This window comes from Hemiscyllium ocellatum, chromosome 2, assembly GCF_020745735.1.
Source record: "Hemiscyllium ocellatum isolate sHemOce1 chromosome 2, sHemOce1.pat.X.cur, whole genome shotgun sequence".
Classification (NCBI taxonomy): Eukaryota; Metazoa; Chordata; class Chondrichthyes; order Orectolobiformes; family Hemiscylliidae; genus Hemiscyllium; species Hemiscyllium ocellatum.
Window position 1 is genome coordinate 151,117,778 of NC_083402.1, and position 27,265 is coordinate 151,145,042.

General features: G+C 40.2%; 1 protein-coding gene across 2 annotated transcripts in view; it reads right to left on the minus strand.

The window, feature by feature from the left end:
* Positions 1-27,265, minus strand: part of LOC132825797 (fibrillin-2-like) — a 327,149-nt gene that overhangs the window by 97,917 nt on the left and 201,967 nt on the right. For both annotated transcript variants that reach the window (XM_060841289.1, XM_060841280.1), the window contains exons 26-36: positions 25,254-25,382; positions 22,283-22,408; positions 22,034-22,159; positions 19,462-19,584; positions 18,977-19,102; positions 18,637-18,762; positions 16,252-16,374; positions 11,859-11,981; positions 8,734-8,859; positions 7,316-7,438; positions 3,511-3,633 (exon numbers count right to left, since the gene is read on the minus strand). In XM_060841289.1, coding sequence (XP_060697272.1) covers positions 3,511-3,633; positions 7,316-7,438; positions 8,734-8,859; positions 11,859-11,981; positions 16,252-16,374; positions 18,637-18,762; positions 18,977-19,102; positions 19,462-19,584; positions 22,034-22,159; positions 22,283-22,408; positions 25,254-25,382 — 1,374 coding nt within the window. The remainder of the gene's footprint in view (positions 1-3,510; positions 3,634-7,315; positions 7,439-8,733; positions 8,860-11,858; positions 11,982-16,251; positions 16,375-18,636; positions 18,763-18,976; positions 19,103-19,461; positions 19,585-22,033; positions 22,160-22,282; positions 22,409-25,253; positions 25,383-27,265) is intronic.

A 27,265-nucleotide genomic window follows, 5' to 3' on the forward strand; every position in this document is an offset into this window, starting at 1 on the left:
TCCCCCACGGTAGGCTATTGCACAAAATACGGAGGCATGGGATTGAGGGTGATCTAGTGGTTTGGATCAGAAATTGGCTAGCTGAAAGAAGACAAAGAGTGGTTATAGATGGGGAATTTTCTTCCAGGAGTTCAGTTACTAGTGGTATACCACAAGGATCTGTTTTGGGGCCACTTTTGTCATTTTTATAAATTACCTGGATGAGGATGTAGAAGGATGGGTTCGTAAAATTGTGGATGACATTAAGGTCAGTGGAGTTGTGGATAGTGCTGAAGGATGTTGCAGATTACAGAAGGACATAGATAAACTGCAGAGCTGGGCTGAGAGATGGCAAATGGAGCTTAATGTGGAAAAGTGTGAGGTGGTTCATTTTGGAAGGAGCAACAGGAATGCAGATTACAGGACTAATGGTAAAATTCTTGGTAGTGTGGATGAACAGATAGATCTCAGTGTCCATGTACACAGATCCCTGAAACTTGCCACCATGGTTGATAGGGTTGTTAAGAAGGCATATGGTGTTGTTAGATTTTATTGGGAGAGGGATTGAGTGTCGGAGCCATGAAGTCATGCTGCAGCTGTACAAAACCCTGGTGCAGCTGCACTTGGAGTATTGGTCACCGCATTTTGGAAGGTTGTGGAAACTTTGGAAAGGGTTCAGAGGAGATTTATTAGGATGTTGCCTGGTTTGGAGGGGAGATTGTATGAGGAAAGGCTGAGGGACTTGAGGCTGTTTTCGTTAGCGAGAAAAAGATTGAGAGGTGACTTAATTGAGACATATAAGATAATCAGAGGGTTAGATAGGGTGGACAGGGAGAGCCTTTTTCTTCAGATGGTGATGGCTAGCATAAGAGGACATAGCTTTAAATTGAGGGGTAATTGGTATAGAACAGATATCAGAGGTAGTTTCTTTAATCAGAGAGTAGTAGGAGCATGGATCATACTGTTGGCAACAGTAGTAGACCCGCCAACTTTAAGGGCACTTAAATTATCATTGGTTAAACATATGGATGAAAATGAAATAGTGTAGGTTAGATGGGCTTCAGATTGGTTCCACAGGTTGGCGCAACATCGAGGGCCGAAGGGCCTGTACTGCGCTGGAATGTTCTGTGTTCTATGTACGGTTCAGGTCCAGTGAACCTTATTTGAGTCAGAAGAGTCACTTGAGCCGAAACATTAAATCTAAATTCTCTCCATAGTTGTTGCCAGACCTGCCGAGTTTGTCCAGAAATTTCTGTCTTTCCTTCAGATTTCCAACATTCATAATTCTTTGTTTTATTAAGTTGACGTGACTCAGCATAAATGTTTACTTAAGGACCACAATTAATGAATAAAGAATAAACAAAACTGACTTGTGATATTTTAATTTTTGGACATTACCAATTTTAACAATTGAATTATAACATATCTCTTGCACAGACTGGAAAAATATTGAAGCCAGGTTTCAGAGAAACTTTAGCAACATCAGTTGCAGCAGTGACAGTTACAGTAATTGTTCACACAGCATTAATAGAAATGGGTTAGAGATTGTCAAATTATTGCACTGCTGCTAACTGCTTCGAGGGGGATCATGCAGATAAATGCAACTGGAATTTTCAAAGGACTGTTTGGCAATTTTAAACCTTGGTGAAAACAGTCATTAATAATTCTTGGTCACCTTATGATACTATTTACTGCTGTTGGACTCAATGTATAACACATTTGGGAAAATGTAGGGGTGTCTTGGTTTTCATTCCCTCCATCTATGCTGATATATCAGTTACAGTAGCAAGAAGGGGGATTACAATTGACCTCACTACTTTAGGGTCAGGGAAGCGAAAAACGTGTTGGTGTTCCGGTTCCTGACCATTCATCTGCGAGCTACCAGTGAAAACGACACTCCTGTGGACAACGGTCAGGACAGAATAGGACCCTGTTATAACAGACCTACAGTCAAATAAACCACTATCAGAGTCACCTGTCAAAAATAACCATTTGGGCAAGGAACAAGAGGGAGTTTGGGACAAGTGAGATATACTGCAGAAAAAGGGAGATCTCTATCAAGAGAAAAAGGAAAACAACTGAGGGGATAAGGAAACCCAGAAAAGCTATCATTTTGTGCGGGACCCAGTTGTGCAGCAGATATAATCATCCAGAAATTCCTCACTATTATCCCTAATCTGTTGGAGTAACTTTGCCAAAACTGTAGTGGAAACTTCAACTGCGTCATTACATTGGGTCTCCATTGCATTTCCCGAATAAGAAACCCAGAGCAGCTCTAAGGAATTTCCTGACCCATGGAGTGCTGTCCCAGTGACACCCAGGAGATTGTGAATGAAACTTGTTATTATGAGGTCTTTGAATTGTGAGATTTGACTTGTGGTTAAAAAAAAAACTGCAGTTTCTAGGTGTCTTAGAACATAGAATATCAAACATAATGGTGTAGTACAGGCCCTTCGGCCCTCGATGCTGTGCCGACCTGTGGAACTAATCTGAAGCCCATCTATCCTACACAATTCCATTTTCATCCATATGTTTATCCAATGACCAATTAAATGCCCCTAAAGATGGCGAGTCTATTACTGTTGCAGGCAGGGTGTTCCAATAATTCTTCTAACAATTTGTTCAATATTATACAATGAGATAGCTTAGGTAACTAGGACACAACCATATTATATGTCAAGTTCTGATATTCTTAATAGGAGGCTGAGGGGCGACCTTATAACGGTTTATAAAATCATGAGGGGCTTGAATAAGTTTAATAGCCAAGGTAGGTATTCAGAGCCACTTACAAATGACTTCTCCATGTGACAAATGTTATTCAGAATAGACAATAGTTAGAAGAATAATTGTGAGATGAATTGAAGTGATGTGACTGATAAATTGTAGGAGAAACTTAGCAGGTCTAGCCGTAACAGTGGGGAGAAAAATAGAGTTAACATTTCAGCCAGAACCCAGGGTAGGGGAGTTCAATACTAGAGGGCATAGGTTTAAAGTGAGAGGGAAAAGATATAAGAGACCTAAGGGGCAACGTTTTCACACAGAGGGTGGTGTGTGTATGGAATGAGCTGCCAGAGGAAGTGGTAGAGGCTGGTACAATTACAACATTTAAAAGGCATCTGGATGGGTATATGAATAGGAAGGGTTTGGAGGGTTATGGGCCAAGTGCTGGCAATTGGGGCTAGTTCAGTTTAGGAAACTGGTCGGCATGGACGGGTTGGGCTGAAGGGTCTGTTTCTGTGCTGTATGACTCTGTTAGGAATTAGAGAAACTGCAATAGTACAGACTTATCTTTCAATAATTTTAGTCATTTTCAAAATAAAATTATAGAATTTCCTGCGATTTGGAAATGGTTGAATATCATAGTCCTGAATCACAGAAGGAGATTTGCGTCATTATTTCTGGAATTCTTTCAGGAAATTATTTACAGTAAATTGCAAAGAATTCCCATACACAGGAAATATGAATATGTTATACATTGACAGAAACCAATCCTTAAGCTTTCATATGTGGCTCCTCAAATTAATCACTTACCAACACATCCAATTCCTGTTGGATTAAGCTCAAAATCAGCGGGACAGTTACAGAGGTAATTACCCGGTGTATTGACACATAATCCATTGATGCAGTTGACTGGATCAGCACATTCATTGACATCTGCAAGTTAAAACAAATCGTCTCACTTCAGCTCCTTGTTGGCATTTATAAGACAAAACAGTTCCTGTTTCAGTGAAGTAATTACTCTAAGTAAGTGGGCAGCAATACAGTCAAATCCCCTTAAGGCAATCTTCAAAGGTTTTAAAAATAAATACAGCTATCTACCATCTCGATATTTCAGGGAATTGTCAAGAAATTTAAACAAAGACCAATTCACATTTGAACTTTAAGCTCCATTACAACTTGATTTCGGAAATGCTCAGAAAAGGTTCTCAGGTCTGCAGAAATCAAATAGGAGTGAAATTCCTCTTTCAGAAATAAAACAGATTAAAATTAAACCAGCTAATAAATTCCAATTTTCTGAAACTTCACATACTACACTTGCATTAATAGATTAATAAATGTTGGTCCTTCCACATTTAAAAGACTTTCGTGTTTGAAATTAATTGCCTAACTGAAGAATTGGGCTGTAGATCACTGACTGATGCTGTAGCAATTCGTGGACATTCGCCTGAGATACAAATACTAATCAAAGGATTCCGGTGATATTGTGCTGAATAAAGCATCAGTCTGATTTCTCTGATGACTGAACTGATAAAGATAATGAAACCAAAACCGAATTTTACTAGAAAGTAATAAGTTGAGGTCTGTGCTGTTAACTATACCCAGCTGGGGTAGCAGGAACGATGCTCTGATCAGCACAGTGTCTCTGGATTAGGAAAGTGAAATGGAGCCAGGATTGCTGGTCACTGCTCTTCAATAACTCTTTCTTATTCATTCAGGGAATGTGGGCAAAGCTGGCTAGGTCAGCATTTATTGTCCATCCCTAATTACCCTCAAGAAGGCAATGGTGCCATTTTGAACCATTGCAGTCCATACGGTAGATACGAAAAGCATGGCCCTGGAAAAGCACAGCAGGTCAGGCAACATCAGAGGAGCAGGAGAGTTGATGTTTTGGGCATAAGCTCTTCATTAGGAATGAGAAAGGGCTTATGCCCAAAACATCAACTCTCCTGTTCCTCGGCTGCTGCCTGAGCTGCTGTGCTTTTTGCAGGCCTTATTTCCTCCTATATGGTAAGAACACCCACAATAGCTTTTGGGGAGGGAGCTCCTAGATTTTGAGCCAGTGACAATGAAGGAATGGTGATATATTTCCAAGTCAGGATGGTGAGAACTTGCAGGGAGGTGGTGTTCCCATGTAACTGTAGCCCTTCCCCCACGAGATGGAAATGGTTGTTGGTTTGGAAGGTGCTGTCTGGAGATCTTTGGTGAATTTCTGCAATGTATCTTGTCGATAGCAGACACTGCTGCTACTGAGCGCTGGGGTTGGAGGGAGTGGATGTTTGTGGATGCAGTGCCAATCCAACTCTGTCCTTTCTCACTAAAATATATTTTGTACAGGGGTGAGATAAGGAGAGCATCAGGTTTGGATTTGATGTTGTTTTTCTCCTTCAGTAAAATATCCTGCCAGTATTTACTGTTTGGGATCTCTCATGAGGATTAGATCATTTGGTGTGTGGTATCATCTCCATGCCATGTCTTTTATGTTGTATGATCATTGCTATGTCAGTTTCCATCTAGAGTTAAGTTGGAATTATTACATAGGAACAGCAGTAAGCCATATTGCCCCCTGAGTATGTTCCATCACTCAAATTAGGCTGTTTTCCATCAAAAATTTCAGTTAACTGCCTTTGAGAAAAATACAGGGATGTTGCTTACTCTTTGCGTGGAAAAGTACTTTCTGATTTCATTCCTAAATGCCATGGTTCTCCTTTTTTTCCTGTGATTGGGTTCCTTTATCGGGATTCCTTGGCTAGCAGATTCCTTTCTCTCTGCCTACTGATTTGTTCAATTAAACACATTAGCAGGATTACCCCTAAATTGTCCAATGACATTTCGAATACTAGATGATAAAGCACTCAGTAAAACACATAACCTACCAGGATGTATTAAATGCAAAAGCTCACAATTACACAACTTTTTCCTGATGATTTTCCCTGCATGGTTGATGCCGTATGACATAAAACTGAACAAAAATAATTCTTATTAAAAATTTCCATTGAGGAAACTTCAAGCCAAATCATATCCTATAACTTGGTCTGAAAACTGTGCTCACATTTTGACAGCTAGCATAAATTGTGCTACCATAGCTGAGACAATCCCCAATATTAAAAAAAACTAATCTATCTCTCAATATTAATAGATCTATTCTATGAAAAAAATCAAGGACTCAGAACAACACCTTTAAAACAAAACTGATTAGCTCTTTTGGCCAAACCATATTTATGTACAGAGCTTCACTGGAAGCTGTACATTTGTTTTTGAGACATAGAATTTCCAGATAAACAAAGGGTGTAAACATCATCTCCCTACACCTTTACTAGTGAAGATACTAAGGCAGGACATATGCTGTGCTAACCTTTTGACTCTATAGCTCTGATTATCTGAACAGTACTGAAGGATATCTGAGAGATACCACTGAAATAATCTCAAGGATGTTTCCCAATGCTCTCCCAGACAATTCCCAAAGAAGATATTGCAAAAGAAGCAAATGCAATTTGAGTAAAAAGAAAATAAAAATGTTTATACAGCAAATGGTTTGTGTCTGAAATGCACTGGTGGTAGAAGCAGGTTCAGTCAAGACATTCTCGAGGGCATGAGGTGATGAGCAGGGTTACACAGAAAGGCGAATTGTACCAAGTCATGATGCTCATTTGGAAATTGACATGGACATGATGGGCTGAATGGACTCCTTCCACATCATAACAAATCTGTGACTCTGTGTAGCCTCATTTGTTAGGAGTATTTCATAAAATCAAACCTCTTGCAACATACTTTTCAAAATTTATTGACAAATTTGTTTAAAAAGATTATAATCAATATAGTAAAACAAAATGTTCATCAACATGCATCATATTTCATAATTCTTAATCTCTTGATGATGATGCAGAGCGGTGGCAGAATAGGAGGGGAAAGGAAGCAAATCCTGTGGTTAGATCCCATGACGATGTGGGACATCTTGCCCCAAGTATCCAATGAACTGCATGTCAAGAATAAGCCTGTTTCATCACATGATGGTCTGTAGCCAAAATTTGTGACTATGGTCCTTGAATTGAGTGACAAATGGTAATTAAATCTATATAACATGTTTACCAATAATGAGTGTAGCTATAGTAAAATTTTACTATCAAATTGTCATTAGAAATAATCTTTCAGGAGTCATTGTAACAAATTATTTATTCCTTTGTTAAATTGATAAAATCCTATTCATGTTCAAACAGTTATTTGGGAGATATTTTAGCAATGGAAACCTCATTATTGCTTATTAAAAGGGGCTTTCATTGCTGACTTTCTGTGTCAAACTAATAAATGGAGAGAACCTTACTGACGTGATCCAAGCTGAGCAAACAATGCTTCATCAATTTCTATATATTTATCATTTTTAAGAAAACTTAATATTTTAATATCATAAATATTGTTCTTTGTATCTTGCTAGATAGTTGCTTACCTAAAAGGTGAAAACATGGACAAATCAATAAATATTTGACCTGTAACACTACACAGCACAATCTCTGGGCCTTTGAACATTATGCTGATATTTTGAGCAATGGTGAATATCTTGAAAGATAAATGCTACATGTTATCTTTTTAACTGAGCTCTGTAACTGAGCTGCATTCCTACCTGTACAGTTGCCTCCACTTCTGTCAAGTTCATAGCCATCATCACAGACACACCTGAACATTCCCGGCAAATTCTGGCAGGTGCCAAATACACAGATGTTCTGAAATGAACACTCATCAATATCTACAAAAGATACAGACAATGCTCTTTTAAACACGATGTACAAAAACTCTGAAAATTTTTGAGGGAATTTTATTAAATTTTATTAAATCTTCTGGACTTAAAGTGCTCTAGCAATACCCAGAAAGAGCAGGGATGTTGTTCTAAAAAAGTGGTTAGATGATGGCCAGATAAGCATTTGGTGAGCTGCAGTTATCAGGTACCCAGACTGAATTACAGCATCTAGTTTCTTGACGAAGGATAGGAAAGTTGGAACTGGAAGTAAATAAGATTAATTTAATGAGATACAGTGCATGGAAATGAAGTAAAAAACTCAAGTGATTTCTCACTTCTGAAAAGATGTAGTTGAACACATGCAATATGTTCAGCCTTCATAACGTTTTTTTTTCCCCAGTTGAAGCATCTGGCCTGGCTCAGTCTGAGTTTGGTTGGATGGAGAGTGGCCAAAGTGAACCACATTTAGAATGTTCTCTGGCTTGGTTATCTTTAACTGGGGAACACTTCCACTTATTGGCAGATAGTTTTAATGTATTAAGATAAATAAAAGAGGAAACCTAAGGTTTCTGTTTGTGCTCTCCAATTTACTGCATATAGAAGAGTTATAACCTTTCTATCTATCCCCAGAGACTAGTCAAACTAATGTCATCTCCAATCCAAATGGCAAACCTCTGACTTGCTTCCACAGTGAAGGATGGAGAATTCTCTCAGCACTACTGTAGATATATATTCACAGTAGGTTCCACTGCCTCAAGCGACATATTATTTTTTAAAAAGCACTAGAAATCGCCATTAATCTTAATACTTGAAAATTTGTCTCCATTTCGAACTATATACCTAGTTTTCATAGTCACTTCAGAGATATTATCTAACTAGTCGATTGCCTTTACGTCTTAGAATTTAAAGACGTCACTGTTCTCGATTGGAGAATGATAATTACATGACCCCTTTTTTTCCATTACACTTATTTATTCACATGAACAAAGGATAACATTCAGTTTAAACAAATTATATTAACATGTCCAAATAAGGCTCATGTTAAATCCTGTTTTGGAAAAAGCTTTTCTCAAAACAAAATAATGTTTTTCTATCCTTGCAAATGTGTAAGGGTGTGTTGAATTATAAATCGCTTTGAGGAGAATCCTGACATTTCGGCAGGATAGTTATCCTTATTTCCATCTGTCAGCTAAAATAATGAATGTTTTATGACTGTACTTTTGGATAAAACATTTTGTAGTCTGACTCCAGACACAGTTATCACCCACATCCAGGATGTTCATTCAGTCAAAATTGTTTGCTACCTTGACAGGATCTGCTGTCAGAAGCTGGTGTAAATCCCATCTCACAGTCACATCGGTATCCTCCAGGGGTGTTGAGGCACTGTCCATTGTCACACAGATTCACGTTTTCTGCACACTCATCCAAATCTGCAAATAGAGATGAGCCAAATAGTTTTCATTAGCTCACAGAAACACAGTATTGGTATACCTACATTTGAGGGACTACAGCTGTAGAAGACAGCTCATTAACAAGGGCAATGATGCAATAAATGCAGCCTTCACCAACACCCTTCACATCCCATAAACAAATGCTTCTTAAAATATCAGACAATTTCATTTTAATTCAAAATAGAGAGTCCGTTTTCCAAGATTTAGCTTTTCTGTTGATAAGAGGTGATTGGTGCAGTTGGAAATAATTCTGCTTCAGTTTATTTGTTTTAATAAAGCATGTAACATGATTGGTTTTGCTGATTTCATGTCAGGTGTTGTTACAGATTCGGTCAGTAGATTACAGCCATTAGTAATAAATATTTGTTTAACATAAGCTTTAGCAAAATGCTCATGATGATAAAATGAATGATTGTTCTATCAGGAATTTGTGGCATTGCTGAATTTCAACTCCTTCCTTTGTTAGCAAGATCCACAGACAGTGATTGCTTCATTATGGGTTGATGTTCTGGCATCTACAGGTGATGCAAACTTTACTTGTCAGTTCAGGCTAACCAGCTCAGTCTCTGCGTTAACTCTCTTGACTTCACCAACATTGCCAGATCATCAGATTGTTTATCGGACAGCCAGTACTGGGATGTACAGAAGTTTCCCCCAATCAAAGACTGGGAAATTGAATCTGTTGCTTATGGTCCCTACTCCAAATTTGCTACTTCAACTTATAACTGCATTCCTCTCCTTGGTAACAGTCTGAGCCAGTCTTTGTGGACTTTTGTTAATGCAATGGATCCTGAAATAAATGTCCAACTTCATATTCACCTTATCTTGAAAGTTGCATTTTTCTGCCTCACTCTTTAACATGTCTGAGCTCATCATGCTTTTTATTCATTCATGGTGAGGACGTCACTGGCTAGGCCAGCATTCAATGAATTTATTTACTCGTTTATTAAATACGCTGTTGATCCAGGTCTTTGTTAACTTGAGACTTGTATATTCCAATGCAATCTTGGCTGCTTTTCCACATTCCATTCTGTGCAAACTCAAGATAATCCAAACTCTGCTGCCTCTGTTTAAATTTGCAGCTATTCCCATTCCCCTATCAGTACTGTGTTTATTGACCCTCACTGGCTCCTGTCAAGCAACATTTTGATTTGAAAACTCTCCTTGCTTTCAAACTGCACATGGCTTTGCCTTCTCCCTATTTCTGCAGTCAGTTGGAACTGCATAATCTTCTGAGGATTCTGGGCTCTTATAATTCTATGGAATTTTACAAACTCAATCATAATTGCTCCAAGACTCTGGAACTGACTTGCTATCCCTCTCCACCAGTCCACCTTGTTTTCTTCTTTAAGAAACTCTTTAAAAACCACCTCTTGAGCAAGCTTTTGGTCAGCTGACCTAATAGCTCCTTTATAACTTAGTGTCATAGCTTGTTGATATTGCACCTGTAAAACACTTTGGGATCTTTTATTACTTTAAAGGTCTTTCTCATTGCAGCTTCACTTAAAGCCAAATTGCACTCTGCATGAGTCAGGATCTGAAAATACCTGGACACGATTTCAAGACTTTTGTCAGAAAGGAAACGGAGTAACAGGCAGAAGAGTATTTCCCAAACTGGAGATATTGGTGCCCGAGTCTGACAGGAGTAGTCAAGCTCCCTTCTATTGGAGAAGCAGGAGGATTCTTAGAGAAGATATTCCGAACAGGTGATCATGGCTTTTAATCTCACCAACCAAACTCCCTCAAAATCCTTTTCATCTCGCCTTCAGCATGTAATCTCGGTGGAAGAAGCAACCTGTATCTCACAGTTTGGTCAGCTGTACATGTTTCAGGGAGGATATTCACCAGAGGACTGAGCTTCAAAATGATAGAACTTGCATCAATCAGCATTAGGTGATGAATGATATTACAATCGACCTATTTTGTAAACATGTGCTGCATGTGTATAACACCTGAACTATTACCTTCAACAGGGGCAGCACGGTGGCTCAGTGGTTAGCACTGCTGCCTCATAGCACCAGGGACCTGGGTTCAATTCCCGCCTCGGGCAGCTGTCTGTGTGGAGTTTGCACATTCTCCCCATGTCTGCGTGGATTTATCTTCGGGTGCTCCGGTTTCCTCCCACAATCAGGTGAATTGACCATGCTAAATTGCCCGTAGTGTTAGGTGCAGGGATAAATGTAAGGGAATGGGTCTGGGTGAGTTACTCTTCAGAGGGTCGGTGTGGACTTGTTGGGCTGAAGGGCCTGTTTCCACACTGTAGGGAATCTAAGAAACATAGTTAACATTGTGGAGAGTATTTGGAATGATTGGGAATGATGTAGATGGCAGTGTTTGCAGGCATCCAAAGCATTAAAGCTATCAGCTCTGTGGAGCAGAGCCTTTTCAGCTGATGGCTTGTAATTTTGGGTTTAAAGGCCTCTTTCTCTGTAAGGTAACTACAGCTTAGTGTCTTTTAAAATGCCAGTGAGTAATATGGTACTGAGCTAATGGAATCAGCTGAGATAACTGATCTCAACTAGCGAGGGAGTAGAGGGAGTTATAATTAGCCTCAGTGATGAAGATATAATTTCAGTTGCCCTTGGTTCCTGGTTGTGTTTACTCTTCTAGTTTGAAGTCTCCTTTGTGGCATTGCTTGGGAGCAGGATCAGGCTCAATAATGATGGCTCTTATGGGACAACAGCTCTCCAGCACCATTCATTTCAGTTCACATGAGAAGTCATAAGATGAAGTATCAGGGGTTGCTTGTGTCGATGGAACTATAGCATAATAAGGGTCACTTTATTTCGGAAGGGAGTATAATGCATAGAAAATGCACAGCCAGTGAAAACTGTAAACTGGTTAATGTTGGATTGATACATTATAGTGATGTTTAACTGGACAAACATTGGATATGTTAAGATGTGCATTTTCTGGTTTCTGTTTAAAGTCACAGTTTGTACATCATAAAGAGCTCTAGTTTAACTTCTTCCCCATACCTGCACATGTAAAACCATCACCATTGAAACCTTCAGAACAAAGGCAGCGATACGATCCTGGTGTATTCATACATTTGGCGTTGAGATTGCAGTGATGTGTTTCATTGATGCACTCATCAAGATCTACCAATTAAAAAAAAACACACAATTGATTAAATACAGTAGACTACATCATATTTAGCCTTAACAGAAATGTAAAGCTAGGGCTAAAAATACATTTTACAGTTAGTGCTGTAACATTAAGAACAGAAAACAATTAGTGCACAGCAAGTCAGCAGCTTGTTACGTGATGATTCTAATGGGTTAGTAGTCTGGACTTGAATCTTTAGAATGTCACTTACAGCTGGCAATGCCAGATATAAATTCGGAGCTCTGAAGAACAATTACCGGACTCAAAATGTTAACTCTGCTTTCTCCTCATAGATGTGGCCACATCTGCTGAGTTTCTCCAGCTATTTCTGTTTTTGTCCCAGATCTAAATTGTCTCTAGATGCCCACAAATTCTCCATGTTTAAGGATAGGAGTGTTCCTAGCACCTGAAGCTCTGTAGTGGGAACTTTGAAAGCACAAACTATCATCTAATTGTTTCTAGACCCTGCTCAAACCTTTTGGTACTAACTAGAGTATGTCCAGAATCGCAAACAGCTCAATAAGTAATTGGTTTGCAAAAATATTTAATATTTTTTCAATTAGCCAGACATATGTAAAATAAGTTAAATATCTTAAGTTTAATGTATGACATATGATTTCAGAAAGTGCCTTTTGTGCATCACAGTTAGAGGTACATGTGCAGATCTGCAGGGGAGAAAAAGAGACATATCTGCATCAGTATTCATCTAAATCTGCTTCGGGAGTTTGTAATGAGCAGACTAAGCTCGGCCATAACTTATTAAAGCTGTGTCTTCCGAGGAAACATTGCGATAAAACCAAAGTCTATCCCATAGGAATGCAAGAAAACTGAACTCTATTTATGAATGTTTACAGAATGTGTGGCTTCTCTGTGTTGCTCCCAATCATATTGTGTACTTTGATTTTGTTCTGCGATTATTTGGAAACTTTTAAGCTGTTTTACTTTGTCAATCAATTAAATTGTATCACCTCTGTTCACCCCTCCTCTCCTCAAAACTGTATGAAGGAAATGCTGGAATTGCTAAAATGCCTTCAAGTGTGTAATGTAAAATCCATCTTACTGCTTTGTCAATATCTCACATTATTTCATCCTTGGAGCTGTTTGTACATTGGAGCACCTGTTATCAAACCTCATTGGGAAGTGTACATTTTAATGCTTAATAATTTAGAAGTTTGTCTATGCAATTTCATTACAAAATCTTGAGCAAACAGAATACAATAAAACCTTAGCTTTCTCATTAGATAATAATAGAATAGACAATTAGAATTATCTTGAGTCTCTGGCTGCACAGCTTTATGTGTGGTTAAAAATTAAACTTTGTTATCATGAAGTTAAAGGGTCTGGCCAGAGGAGGAATTTGGAATTCAGATCCAATGTTTTGCAAAGCTGATCCTATTACGAAGGTCTACAGGATAAAGACAAATTCTTAAAGCTAATTGTGGTGAAGGGAACTTCAAAGAAATGAAGTTCAGGACCTGATCAGGTGTACCCGAGAACTCTGTGGGAAGCTAGAGAAGTGATCACTGGGCCTCTTGCTGAGGTATTTGTATCATCGATAGTCACAGGTGAGGTGCTGGAAGACTGGAGATTGGCAAATGTGGTGCCACTGTTTAAGAAGGATGGTAAGGACAAGCCAGGGAACTATAGACCAGTGAGCCTGACCTCAGTGGTGGGCAAGTTGTTCGAGGGAATTCTGAGGGACAGGATGTACATATATTTAGAAAGGCAAGGACTGATTCGGGATAGTCAACATGGCTTTGTGCGTGGGAAATCATGTCTCACAAACTTGATTGAGTTTTTTGATGAAGTAACAAGGAAGGTTGATCTGGGCAGAGCAGTAGATGTGATCTATATGTACTTCAGTAAGGCATTCAACAAGGTTCCCCATGGGAGACTGATTAGCAAGGTTAGATTTCATGGAATACAGGGAGAACCAGCCATTTGGATACAGAACTGGCTCAAGGGTGGTGGTGTAGGGTTGTTTTTCAGACTGGAGGCCTGTGACCAGTGGAATGCCACAAGGATCAGTGCTGGGCCCTCTACTTTTTGTCATTTACATAAATTATTTGGATGCGAGCATAAGAGGTACAGTTAATAAGTTTGCAGATGATACCAAAATTGGACAGCGAAGGGGGTTACCTCAGATTACAACAGGATCTGGACCAGATGAGCCAATGGGCTGAGAAATGGCACATGGAGTTTAATTCAGATAAATGTGAGGTGCTGCATTTTGGGAAAGCAAATCTTAGTAGGACGTATACACTTAATGGTAAGGTCCTAGGGAGTGTTGCTGAACAAAGAGACCTTGGAGTGCAGTTTCATAGCTCCTTGAAAGTGGAGTCGCATGTAGATAGGATAGTGAAGAAGGCGTTTGGTATGCTTTCCTTTATTGGTCAGAGTATTGAGTACAGGAGTTGGGAGGTCATGGTGCAGCTGTATAGAACATTGATTAGGCCACTGTTGGAATATTGCATGCAATTCTGGTCTCCTTCCTATCGGAAAGATGTTGTGAAACTTGAAAGGGTTCAGAAAATATTTATAAGGATGTTGCCAGGGTTGGAGGATCTGAGCTAGAGGGAGAGGATGAACAAGCTGGGGCTGTTTTCCCTGGAGCATCAGAGGCTGAGGGGTGACCTTATAGAGGTTTATAAATTCATGAGGGGCATGGTTAGGATAAATAGGCAAAGTCTTTTCCCTGGGGTTGGGGAGTCCAGAACTAGAGGACATAGGTTTAGGGTGAGAGGGGAAAGATATAAAAGAGACCTAAGGGGCAACTTTTTCACGCAGAGGGTGGTGCGTGTATGGAATGAGCTATCAGAGGATGTGGTGGAGGCTAGTACAATTGCAATATTTAAGAGGCATTTGGATGGGTATATAAATAGGAAGGGTTTGGAGGGATATGGGCCGGGTGCTGGCAGGTGGGACTAGATTGAGTTGGGATATCTGGTCGGCATGGATGGGTTGGACTGAAGGGTCTGTTTCCATGCAGTACATCTCTATGACTCTATGACTCTAAGTCTTTACCAATTCAGATGAGAATTTTGCAGTTTCAGTAATTCAGTTCAGTCTGCGTTAATGTAGAAATTGAGCCAGGAAATGAGATTCTTTTTTCACCAACACACCATTGGTGGTATTGTTAACTAGCATTGGAACACAGCCATCTGCAATGACCAATAAAGTGTCATGAATTTTAAATTAGCACTGGGATCATGTGGTCCAGAATTCTATTTCATTGAATTCTATTCCTTGGCCTTGCCACTACAAATTACACCTTTAAAAAAAATCTTGGAACATTTGAGGAATTGGTAACATGAATCCAGAGTAAGACCACTTCTTGGTCTCAATAACCTGATGTAAAAAAAAACAGTTAAGTATTTCTGCCTTTGTATTCTGCTTATACCCTTTAATAATTGTGTTCCTCTAACTCCTGCAGCTTGCCTGTCTGCCACACCCTTTGGGCCACCTTTGACTGATACACACTCAGTTTTCCAGACCCCAGTACCAGAACTTGCTCCTTGAAACTCCCTGTATCTCCACATCTCTGACCTTGTAAAGTTCCCGCTTATCTCTTCAACTCAGCTTTCAGATTGTGACTTCTGATATCTAAATGTTAAGTACAGAATTGTGCTTCTGTGAAGTGAACTAGACCATTTTTCCATGTGCCTTGTATTATGTAAATTTGTATAATATTAACGCTAAACTCCTCTCACCATCAGAATGCTGCAGAATACATGATGCTGAAAACAGATCAGAAAACAAAATATTGAATAAGTAGAATACTGTAGGAAAGCAGTTTTTAGCACAAGCTTATACAACAATATAACTAAAATCTTCGAGTAAAAAATGAGGTCTGCAGATGCTGGAGATCACAGCTGCAAATGTGTTGCTGGTCAAAGCACAGCAGGTTAGGCAGCATCTCAGGAATAGAGAATTCGACGTTTCGAGCATAAGCCCTTCATCAGTCCTGATGAAGGGCTTATGCTCGAAACGTCGAATTCTCTCTTCCTGAGATGCTGCCTAACCTGCTGTGCTTTGACCAGCAACACATTTGCAGTTGTCACAACAATATAACTGCAAATGCCGTGCATTACAACAACCAGAGCATTATCTGATTGCAATTTCTCCCATTTAAACGTGTAACTATGTAGTTGCATGTAGCATACCTTTTCTCTTATAAGAGCGTTGCTACTTGAAAGGACCCTTTTGTAGGCTTCAGTTTGATAAACGCATCCCTCTTTTCTCATTCAATCATGAAGCACTCACCTACACACACAGTGCCATCGCCAATCCATCCCTCACGGCAGCTACATTGGAAACTTCCAGGAATATTGACACATGAAGCATGCATATCGCAGTTGTGGGCTCCAATTTCACACTCATCAACATCTGAAGGTTATAAATAAAGCTGTTACAGCAGATACATTTCAAAACTAACATCAATTTAAATAATTTGTTTGGTAAAACAACCAAGGCCAAAACATTGATACAACTGTGCTGTTGATTTACAAGATGCTCTGCAGGATTTGGTATTTAATACAAATGATTTAGCTAACGCTCGTCTTCTCTTTGGCTAATATTGTCAGTCAGTGCTACTTTGCGGAATACTTGTGCAATTGTGAACAACTTGTTGAGTATTTTGCAGAAGACATTTTCTATCTGAATCACTGCAGGTTTAGCTCACTAGATGTTTGGGTTATGCATTACATTTGCAAAACTACTAAAGTTAGAACGACTAAAGTGGCCAAATTATTCCTAAATGATATTTAAGGAAGGATTATAGCATTTGATTATAGCAAAGCCATTCTCTTTTATCAATCAAACTTACATGTATTGGTATTCCTACCTTAGCCATTAAAAATAATTAAGGAGTTAATTTTTTTCTCAGTTTTAATATTTTCATGCTCTTATTTTCATCATTGATCTCTCCACAGATGCCTGAGCTGTCATGTTAAGGTAGGTAATGAGTCCCCAAATTGTCCTTCTGCTAGACATCATCAGCAATTGTCCAGCCAGGAAATGTCTCTGGCTCTGGGTTATATGGGACATTGTGTGGATGATGAGCTTGCCCCTAGAGCTACATCTCCCACCACACACCCAGCAGGTGCTTCAGGAGGGGGGACTGGTCCTTGGCATTGCTGGTAATCCTTTCTCCGGTTCCTTTTCCGTTTTTCCTCTGACCAGTGTTAATTCTCAAAGAATTGTGAGGCTATGTACTTTGCCAAGAAGACTAAGCCGAGGCTTAGATATCATCTAAATGGAGAAAGGCTTCCAAAATCTGAAGCACAATGGGAGTACGAGTCTTAGTTCAGGATTCTCATAAGGTTGACATTCAGGTTCAGCTGGTAATTAGGAAGTCAAATGCAGGGTTAGCATTCATTTCAAGAGGGCTAGAACACAGAGCAGAGATGAACTCCTGAGGCTATTATATAAGGCTCTTGTTCGATTGCATTTGGAATATTGCAAGCAGTTTTCATGGCCCTGTATCGAGAAAGAATGTGTTGGCATTAGAGGGAGGTGTCCAGAGGATCTTCACAACAATGATCCCAGGGATGAAGCACTCACCATGTGAGGTGTGGTTGAGGATTCTGGGTCTGTACTCAGTGGAGTTTAGAACGACGGGGGGGGGGGGGCGGGATTTGACTGGAACTTAGAGACCTGGATAGAGTGGACATGGAGAAGATGCTTCCATGATTAGTAGAGTCTAGGACAGCTTCAGAATGAAGGGATAAGTCTTTAGAACTGAGATAAGGAGGAATTTCTTCAGCCAGGCAGTGGTGAATCTGTGGAACTCATTGCAGAGGGCTATGGAGGCCAAGTCATTGAGTATAGTTAAGCTAGAGATAGATTATTTTTTGATTAGTAAGGGGATCAAGAGTTATGGGGAGAAGGCAGGTGAATGGGGTTGAGAAACATGATCAAACGGTGGAACAGATTCGATTGGCCGAATGACCTAATTCTGCTCATATATCTTAGGGTGCTCCTTATCACTGGACCTTTGCTTTCTCCTGAATAAGGATCTCCTACACCTTGCCAAATTTGTCATATTTCTTGAGAGAAGTCTTCAGAAAGACTTTGAAACATTTCCTTTGTCGTTGTCTCGTTCGGCTGTTTGGGGATGATTTGTTTTGGCAGTCGGAACCCTGGCATCCTCGGCACATGTGAGGCTTTGTGATTAGCTGTTGAAAATTAAATCAAAACAGCCTTTAAACTTTCCTTTTCTCAGCTTAAAGTGCTCGGGACCTCTTCATATTATTCCATTCACATTCACGTGACTCAGAGATCAGGAAGTCACCACTCCACTGGGCTGACTGAATCTCTCAGGTAGTCTTGTTCAACTCAAGTTGAACTTGAAGCATAAACTGGTCTTTTTATCTTTATATTAACTATTTAACTTGCTAAACATGCATACTGTCAGATGCAACACAGTTCTAACTCACAAGAAATGCATGGCGGAATATTTCTGAGCAGATGCTCAAGAATCTCATTTGCTGTTGGAACTGAACAAAATACTATGGGGAGAAATTCCTAGCGTCAATGTGTACTAAAACATTGGATGTATTTATTTCTATTTTAAATTTAATATCAACAAGAGAGTGAAGAAAGCTTTTACAATAAGGTTCAGATCTTCCAGCAGTGGGTCAGTCCTACCTGAACATCCAGTGGTGCCCTTCTTTACGGAATATCCCAGCTGGCAATGGCAAATGAAGGAACCTTTGGTATTTTCACAATCACCGTAGAGACAGATATTAGGATTCAGCTCACATTCATTCACATCTGCAATGACACAAAGTAATGTCATTTTCAACAACTTTAGCAATTGCAAAGGCCATTTCTACTGTAACATAACCCTTCTAGATTTATACTATTCTGCTAGAACAATTAAAATTCACTTACGCTGTGTTACATATACATCAAACATGATCAATTGTGGGAAAAAACTGAACACTGTTAACTTAAATAACAATGTCATAGTCATCTTGCTGTTTACCAATGCAGGTCCTCATGTCCATCGAAGCCATGAATCCATCAAAACACAGACAGCGGTATTCACCGGGAATGTTAGTGCACTGTCCACCATCACAGATATCAGGATTATCCTCACATTCGTCAATATCTGATGAAGCAAGACAAAACATAAGGCAAGTGGCATCACTTTGAATATACCTCTTTAATTTGTTAACTAGCCATCAACAAACTCTATAATACAGTAAATCGTTCTGACTAGTATTAGTTGTGTTGGAAATAGCACTATTATCAGAAATTTCTTAGGATCTACTTTATGTCCACTGGCAAATAGTGAGATGTTACAAGGAACACGTTGAGAAAAATTACTTAATCAGGGCCATTTTACAGATCAAAAGCAGGTGTTAACTACAGGGATAATGAAGGTGGATGATCTCAATGAATTATTTTCAAATTTACATCATTTAGCATTGTGTAACTATAATAAAAAACATATCCTACTGAACCTACCTGCACAGGTTCTCTTATCGGGCATAAGAGCGTAGCCCTCAATGCAACTGCATTCATAGCTTCCTTCGGAATTTGTACAGTGTGTGTCACAGCCGCCATTCATAATGGTGCATTCATCAATGTCTGAAATGTGAAGAGAATGGTGCAAATGACCTCAGTCAGAATTTAGGTTTCTCATATGCATAACACATTAGAGTGGATATTCTGAATGCAGATTGAATGTTTATTTTACTCAGGGACTTAGGTCAAGGGACAAGTCCCAGGGTGCTGTACATCATCAATTTTGGAATGAATAAGGAATTAAATTTCCTGGAAGATTCTCCTGATCTTCTGCCACATTTTTAGCAGAAACCAAAGTCATGGTGATAGAGAGGGTGGAATCCCAAGGAAATCCACCCTCGAAACAAAGATGATGGGATGAGGCGGTTCCAAGTTGATGCTTTAAAAGATAAAGGGAATAGGAAATTGAGGGTGGGTACTGAAAGAATTCAAAGAGATAAGGGTTTTGGGGAAGTTTTCCTTGGAGTAAGAGGTGATGTAATCCAGGTTAGTGAGAGATAGAGAAAAGGAGTGAAGTAGAGGGCTAGAGAATGAAGTAAGTAAAGGCAGGGAAACTATCCCAGAGATTGCTAAAGATCACAATTGAAAGTATTTTTCTTGATCAAGGAACAACAGACACTAATAAAAATAACTTATTCATAAATGTTAATAAAGAAACTTACAGGAAAATCAGACAGGGAATTGTCAGCTACTTTGTATATACTTTAACACAGAGTTCCTGATGAACACATCCATGTTCTCATGACTGCATTGGGATGCAGGGCAGGGTTGGGGGGGAGGAGATTCGAGGGGCAAATTGTCCTCTTGAAGACTGTTTTTTTAACAGATGGGGCCTTACATCCATTTCTGTTGCCCCAGACTGAATGGTGGACTCAGTGAACGTGCAGAGTTCTCTCCAGCAGGATTCCTTGTGTCAACAAGTGGCCTGCTCATGAAAAGGAGAGGGATGGTGCTGGTACAGAGCAGAACCTCACTGTGGCAGCAGCAGCAGCAGCAGGAGAGTGCCTTCTGGGAGAGAAGCACCCAAGAGATCAGAACTTGGGTTCCATAATCTTGTCTGAGGTTTGTGCCTTCACCAGCTAAGTGTTGGGGTTAGAGAGGAGGAAGAAGACACCCATCAAGATCCTCCCCCTTCACAGGATACTACAAGCTATTATCATCCTTCCTCGGCCATCATTCTGGTAGTTCCAGGAATTAATGGTAGCTTTATAGGAACTCATGGTAGGGCGGCACGGTTCAATTCCCGCCTCGGGCAACTGACTGTGTGAAGTTTGTACAATCCCCCAGTGTCTGCGTGGGTTTCCTCTGGGTGCTCCAGTTTCCTTCCACAGTCCAAACATGTGCAGGTTAGGTGAATTGGCCATGCTAAATTACCCATAGTGTTAGGTGAAGGGGGTAAATGTAGGGGAATGAGTCTGGGTGGGTTGCTCTTGGGAGGTCGGTGTGGACTTGTTGGGCTGAAGGGCCTGTTTCCATACTGTAAGTAATCTAAAAAAAGGTAGAGGCTCTCAGGTTCTTTGCTGAGATGGGGGAAGAAAAGCCATGGACCGTAGCACTCAAGATAATTGGTCCCAGCACTTGTTCTTACAAGGATTATATGCCTCCAGAATAAAGGTTCATTTAAAATCATATATATATCTTTATTTCATTCTGTAATGTGCAGGAACGTGGTTCCCAGCTCCATGTTAAAACTAAGAGCTGATACCAACTGTGTTAAGCCTATACTGAATATTCACCTCCTCCCCAGTGCCTCATGGTCACTTCTCCTGGTTGATGCCTTCTAACCTTGTTCAGACACTGTCTCTGTCAACCACCTCCTCGTTGCTCCTGGGGAATGCCTCTTACCCTCACTCTGGAATTACCTGGCAATTACTCCTTCTCCCTCCCTGATCCTAACAATAGCTCCAAATCCAAGTTATTTTCCCGGTGAATTGACGTGGGAAACATGTCAGGCATTTCACTGCATTACATAAATGAGATCTGAATCAGTGCAGGGATTGTTCCCTGTGCTTTGTTCATGGTACAAACCAATCCCGTGATATTTTTAATCAAACCTCTTCAGGCAGGGTCCGACACACATCTGCAGTGAGTGGTACTTAAACCTGGGCCTTCTGGCCCAAAGATAGGGACAATACCATGATACTAAATTAATCTCGAAACTAATTTCAAAGTTGAGGGAAATGGGAATAGCGCTGACGAAGAGTCATTGAGACTTGAAATGTTAGCTTCTACCTCTCCACGGATGCTGCCTGACCCACTGTGATCTCCAGCATTTGTTTTCAGTACAGATTGGCATTGGCAGCTTTCAAAATGAAGTGGGGATGGGAAGGTGAGATTGCTATCCTCTACATCTGCCCTTAGAAGCAATTCCTCTCAGGACCAATGGGAGAAATGGTAGCTTGAACTTTTGACCAAAATTGGAAAATTTAAAGACAATTCAGTCTGCACTATGAAGAACAAACTAATTCAAGAACAGGACTATAGATATTATATATATTTCAACAAATCTTACCAACACAGCCTTGCCTATCAGGGGTAGCCTGGTATCCAGTGTTGCAAGCACATTGATATGTTCCAACCATATTTACACACTTGCCATTTCTACAAAGATTATCGCTGAGGGAACACTCATTGATGTCTGTAAAACAACAGAGATTAATCAACAAAATTGAAATATTGTGGAAACCATTTTCTGGACCAACAGCAGAAAAATAGTCACAAATAGTTGTGTCTTCTCCATTGAGTAATCTGTTTCTCTTACCAACACAGGCACTACCATCTGGAGTCAGCTCATGTCCTGGAGGGCATATACACCTGTAACTGCCTTCTGTATTTATACAGGTCCCACCACGGCATAAAAGAGGGTTCCTCTCACACTCGTCGATATCTGCGTGGGCAAAGCAAAGGCAATATTTAAATATTAAAGCTTCTGTTGACAAATCAATGGAATTAACAATTTTAAATTATAATAGGCTCTTGACATTGTAATTGTTTGACTTATTAAATTCCAAACCCTCCAACATCTTATCTAAAAATCAGCTACTCTTTGATATCTGTGTGTAAACACAAATAATAACACTGTAACCCGAGGATATCAGTAACCCGAGGGTCCTTCGACAGATATCAATGAACACAGCACTGGGCAGATCTTTCATTTCATTCCTCTACTTTATTTTACAATTTTCTTTCTCAGCTCAGTCTTAACATTCTTTTCCCTGTTTAGTGATTCAATTATCTGAAACTTATTACCATGTATAAAAAAAAGTGTTCTAACCAAATGACTGTGAAATCTAACTGAGAGTTTCTATATGCCTGAAATGGCCGGTATACTGTCTCAGGGATGCACAACACTGAGAGGACAGGGATGGTCTGTTGTCACTACACTAGCCCTAACATGATTTCCCCTTCGACTTAACAGTCAGCTTGATCTCTCAAGTTATCAGCATGGGCCTGATTGAGAATTAACGACATGAGGAACTGAGAGTATGAAACATATTCTATTAATTTTTGAAGCACATGTTGACTAAGTTGAGGAGGAGCTTCTCCACCCAAAGGGTTGTGAGTCTGTGAATTCCCTGCCCAGTGAAGCAGTGGAGGCCATCTCATTGAGTGTTTTAAGGCAAAGACAGAGAGATGTTTGAACAGTAAAGGGATTAAGGGTCTTGGTGAGAGGGCGGGTAAGTGGATCTGAGTCCATGAAATGATCAGCCATGATGTTATTGAATGGTGGAGTTGGCTCAGTGGGCCAGATGGCCTACTCCTGCTCCTTGTTCTCATGTTCTTACATTCTTTTGTTGGAGCTACTGTGCTTCAATGATGTAGGAAATTTTAATTTGGGTGCATGATCTTTTTAAATAATACCATTCTCTATCATTGATACATACAGCATTCCAAGTAGAAAAATGACTTCAAACAAAATGCATTACAAAAATACATTCCCCAAGGTAACCCAAGGTGTCTTCACTCAGAGAGTAATAGGGGCGTGGAACGGTCTGCCTGCAACAGTGATAGACTCGCTGATGCTAAGTGCACTTAAATGGGCATTGGACATACATATGGATAATAATGGAATGGTATAGGGTAGATGGGCATCAGATTAATTTCACAGGTTGGCGCAACATCGAGGGCTGAAGGGCCTGTAACATTCTGTGTTCTATATGTTCGAATATTTTATGGCACAAGAAATAAATGCAGATGATTTAAAACCATTTTAAAATGAAGTCTGCTATCAGAAAAAAAAAACCTATAAGGATTATATCGACCAGTACCCTGATTACTGCTGGAAAACATGTTACACATCAGAATGCATTTTCCCAATGTTGATTGCTCATAGGGCTCTAAAATATTAATTCATTCTCAAATACAGTGTTTTGATGTTAAAATAAACCTGAGTGCAACAGCTCCTTCTCCATCTCAGTTTTAGAAAACAAATCTACATTTAGATCCCTCCACAACAACGACCATTGTGTGGTAAAGCCAGAAGGCAGCAGCTTAAATTCTGGCACCAGTCTCTGTATCTCTGCAGGGTGCTTCATGGAGTTTGTGAAATGACTGGGTGATTTTCCAGTTGATTTTTCTTCCCTCCCTGTGAGTTATTGGATCACATCGAACTGGCTTCTCTCCTGATCATATAGTCCTCTTTCTGCTTGCTTCATCAATTGGTTGAACTTTCAGCTGAAAATAATTTTTTAAAAGTTGGCCTGTATTTTCCAAGCGATAGTTTCTTAAGTGTAGATGCAAATACACTTGAGGGCCTTGTACAATCCCCAATGTAACAGAATCTGAGGGAATGCTTGAGAAATTGAAGATTCCAATGGGCAATTCTATTGCGCCATGAACTCTCTGAAAACATCCCACTAAATCAGAGCATTTGGACGGTTTTGCTGCAATTAATAGTTACCCATTAACAGTTGGAAAATTAAAAACCTAGTCTAACTCCTGGTAACTATTAAGCTAGTTATTCCCAATGGCACTGACCCCAGATCTCTTATATCCCTTATAGTACCTGATAAGACACTATCCTCAGACACTCACTCAAACCTCCCTCTCAGGATCTAACACCCTCCCCTTCCTCCCAGGACACAATACCCCACCTCGCACCCAACAATACCTCCTCCCCCGTGACATAACACCCCTTTCCCAGGGAATTGGACATGCCCATTACCTTCCACTTGAGGTCTGATATCCCCTCCCACCCCCGTCCTCCCAGGACGTGACATCACCATCCCCCTGCCACTGGCTCAGATGCGTCTCCCTGCACCCACACTTTAGGCAGACACTACTCTCATGATCTCCCCCCATCAGATCCAATCTTCCCACGGTCCCTCTCCCAACCCAGCCTAAAGCCTCTGTTACTTACCCCGTACCTTAACCTCACACTTTCCCTTTCACAGGAGCTGCCAGAGTACCTATTTGTGCTGCTGGAGTTGTATATCTCAGAACACATCAACCATTGCTGTGTGAAAAGGGGGCACCATTTGACTTCCCCATCTGCCCTGTACAATGAGGGATGTGTTCAGAGTAAGGTGTGCTCTACATTTCTGGAGGAGCTGGGATTGGAATCTCCTGACAGAAATACAGAGTTATTCCTGACCATAAAAGAACATAGGAGCAGAGATGCATTATGGATGTGATTGTCACTTTTTGGAAAATCCAACCCCATATTGTATTAGTCATATAAGCAGCTGTCTTCACAGTGTAACATTTCTGAAGCAATTGGACAAAATACTTACCCATGCAATTCTTCATCATCATAAATCCACTCTCAAAGCCTTCAAAACACTCGCACTCAAAATGGCCAGGAGTATTGACACAAGTTCCATTTCCACAGAGGCCAGGAGAAATCCGGCATTCATCAATGTCTTATAAAAGAGAAGAAAACAGATTTCAAAGGTGAAGCATTCTGAAAGAATTAAAAAGACTACTATGTGCTTGTATTTTCTGCTCTATGCTTTTCACTTTTGGGTAACATAGCTTTCTTTTATCTCCACGAGTGAAGTGTAACTTACAAGAGGTATGACTTGCTTTTGGAAAGTACAGCAACTTAAACAGTTTGAGCTGGTAGAAGTTACAACGTGGAAAATCATGAAATAACATAATTTAGTTAGGCAGTAACATCTAAAGGTGTTAGAGCAAGTGTTTTGATTTAGAACCAACAATACTGAACATTAATAAGGGCTGGAGGATTTGAATAACAGCTGAATAGGCAAAGCTGTTACTGCAAATAATCACATCAGATTCTAAAGTCTGACCTTTCCCACTATTTGCGATGCTGTCTGGCTGAACACAATCAGAATATTGGCCTGGATTCTCATTCTTGAGACAAGGAGTGGGAGTCTCAGAGATTTCCCACTCAGCAATCCTGCATTGAGAGAGACTGCCTGTAAAGATGGGATTTTCCTGTTGAGTAGAACTTGTAGGCTACCTTAGGGTCAGCAAAATGCAGAAAACATTCCAGGCAGCACATTTAAAAAATAAATTGTGAACATATTCCTGTTGGAGTGAAATGAGCTTGGCCCACCTCTGAGATCTTCTCAGAGAACAAATTAAGGGGTGGATTCTGAGAGCACCCTTAACCAAGGATAGCAGGCAGGTTTCTGAGTCTGCAGGGCCTAGCTGAGGACCCACAACATTGTGAGAACTCAAAGTAGAAATGCCTGTGAAAACATTTTAGAAATATCAACTCTGATATGGGCTTACGCAAGGAAAGCTGAAAGGTCTGACTACCCCCCAGAGTTCTGAAGGAGATTGCAAAGGCATTGGTGGTGATCTTTCGGGAATCACTGGGGTCAGGGAAGGTCCCAGAGGACTTGAAAATGGCTAAAGTAACAGCCCTGTTTAAGAAGGGAGGGAGGCAGAAGACAGGAAACTATAGGCTGGTTAGCCTAACCACAGTTGTTGGTAGAATTTTAGAGGTCCGTTATCAAGGACAAGATTGTGGAGTATGTGAGTCAACATGGCTTTGTTAAGGGGTGGTCCTGTCTGAAAAATCTGTTTAAATTCTTTAAGAAGGTAATGAGAGAGTTAGGGAAGGGAGTCAGTGAATGTGATCTATTTGGATTTCCAGAAGGCCTTTCACAAGGTGTTGCCGAGGAGGCTGCTAAATAAGTTAAAAACTCATGGTGTTAGGGACAAGGTACTGGCATGGATCAAGGTTCCACTGACTGGCAGATGGCAGACAGTGGAGATAAAGGGGCCTTTTCCAGGATGGCAGCCGGTGACTAGTGGAGTTCCACAAGGGTCTATGTTGCACCACAGCTACATTACTGATCTGGACGAAGGAACTGAGGGCATTGTTGCTAAGTTTGAGATGAAACAAGGGTAGGTGGAGGGACAGGGAGTGTTGAGGAAGTGGGGAGGCTGCAGAAGGACTTGGATGGGCTAGGACAATGGGCAAAGAAGAGGCAGATGGAATACAATGTGGGAAAGTGTGAGGTTATACACTTTGGTAGGAAAAATAGATATATTGACTGTTTTCTAAACACAGAAAGGCTTAAGAAAACTGAAGCACCAAAGGACTTGGGAGTTCTAATTCAACATGCTGTAATGGTTAAGGTACATGCTCAGTTTGGCAGTTAGGAAGGCAAATGCAACGCTGGCATTCATTTCAAGAGGGCGAGAATATAAGATCAGAGATATACTCTGGTCAGACTGTATTTGGAATATTGTGAGCAGTTTTGGATCTTGTATCTGAGGAAGGATGTGCTGGCATTAGAGGGGTGTTCCAGAGGAGTTTTACAAGAAT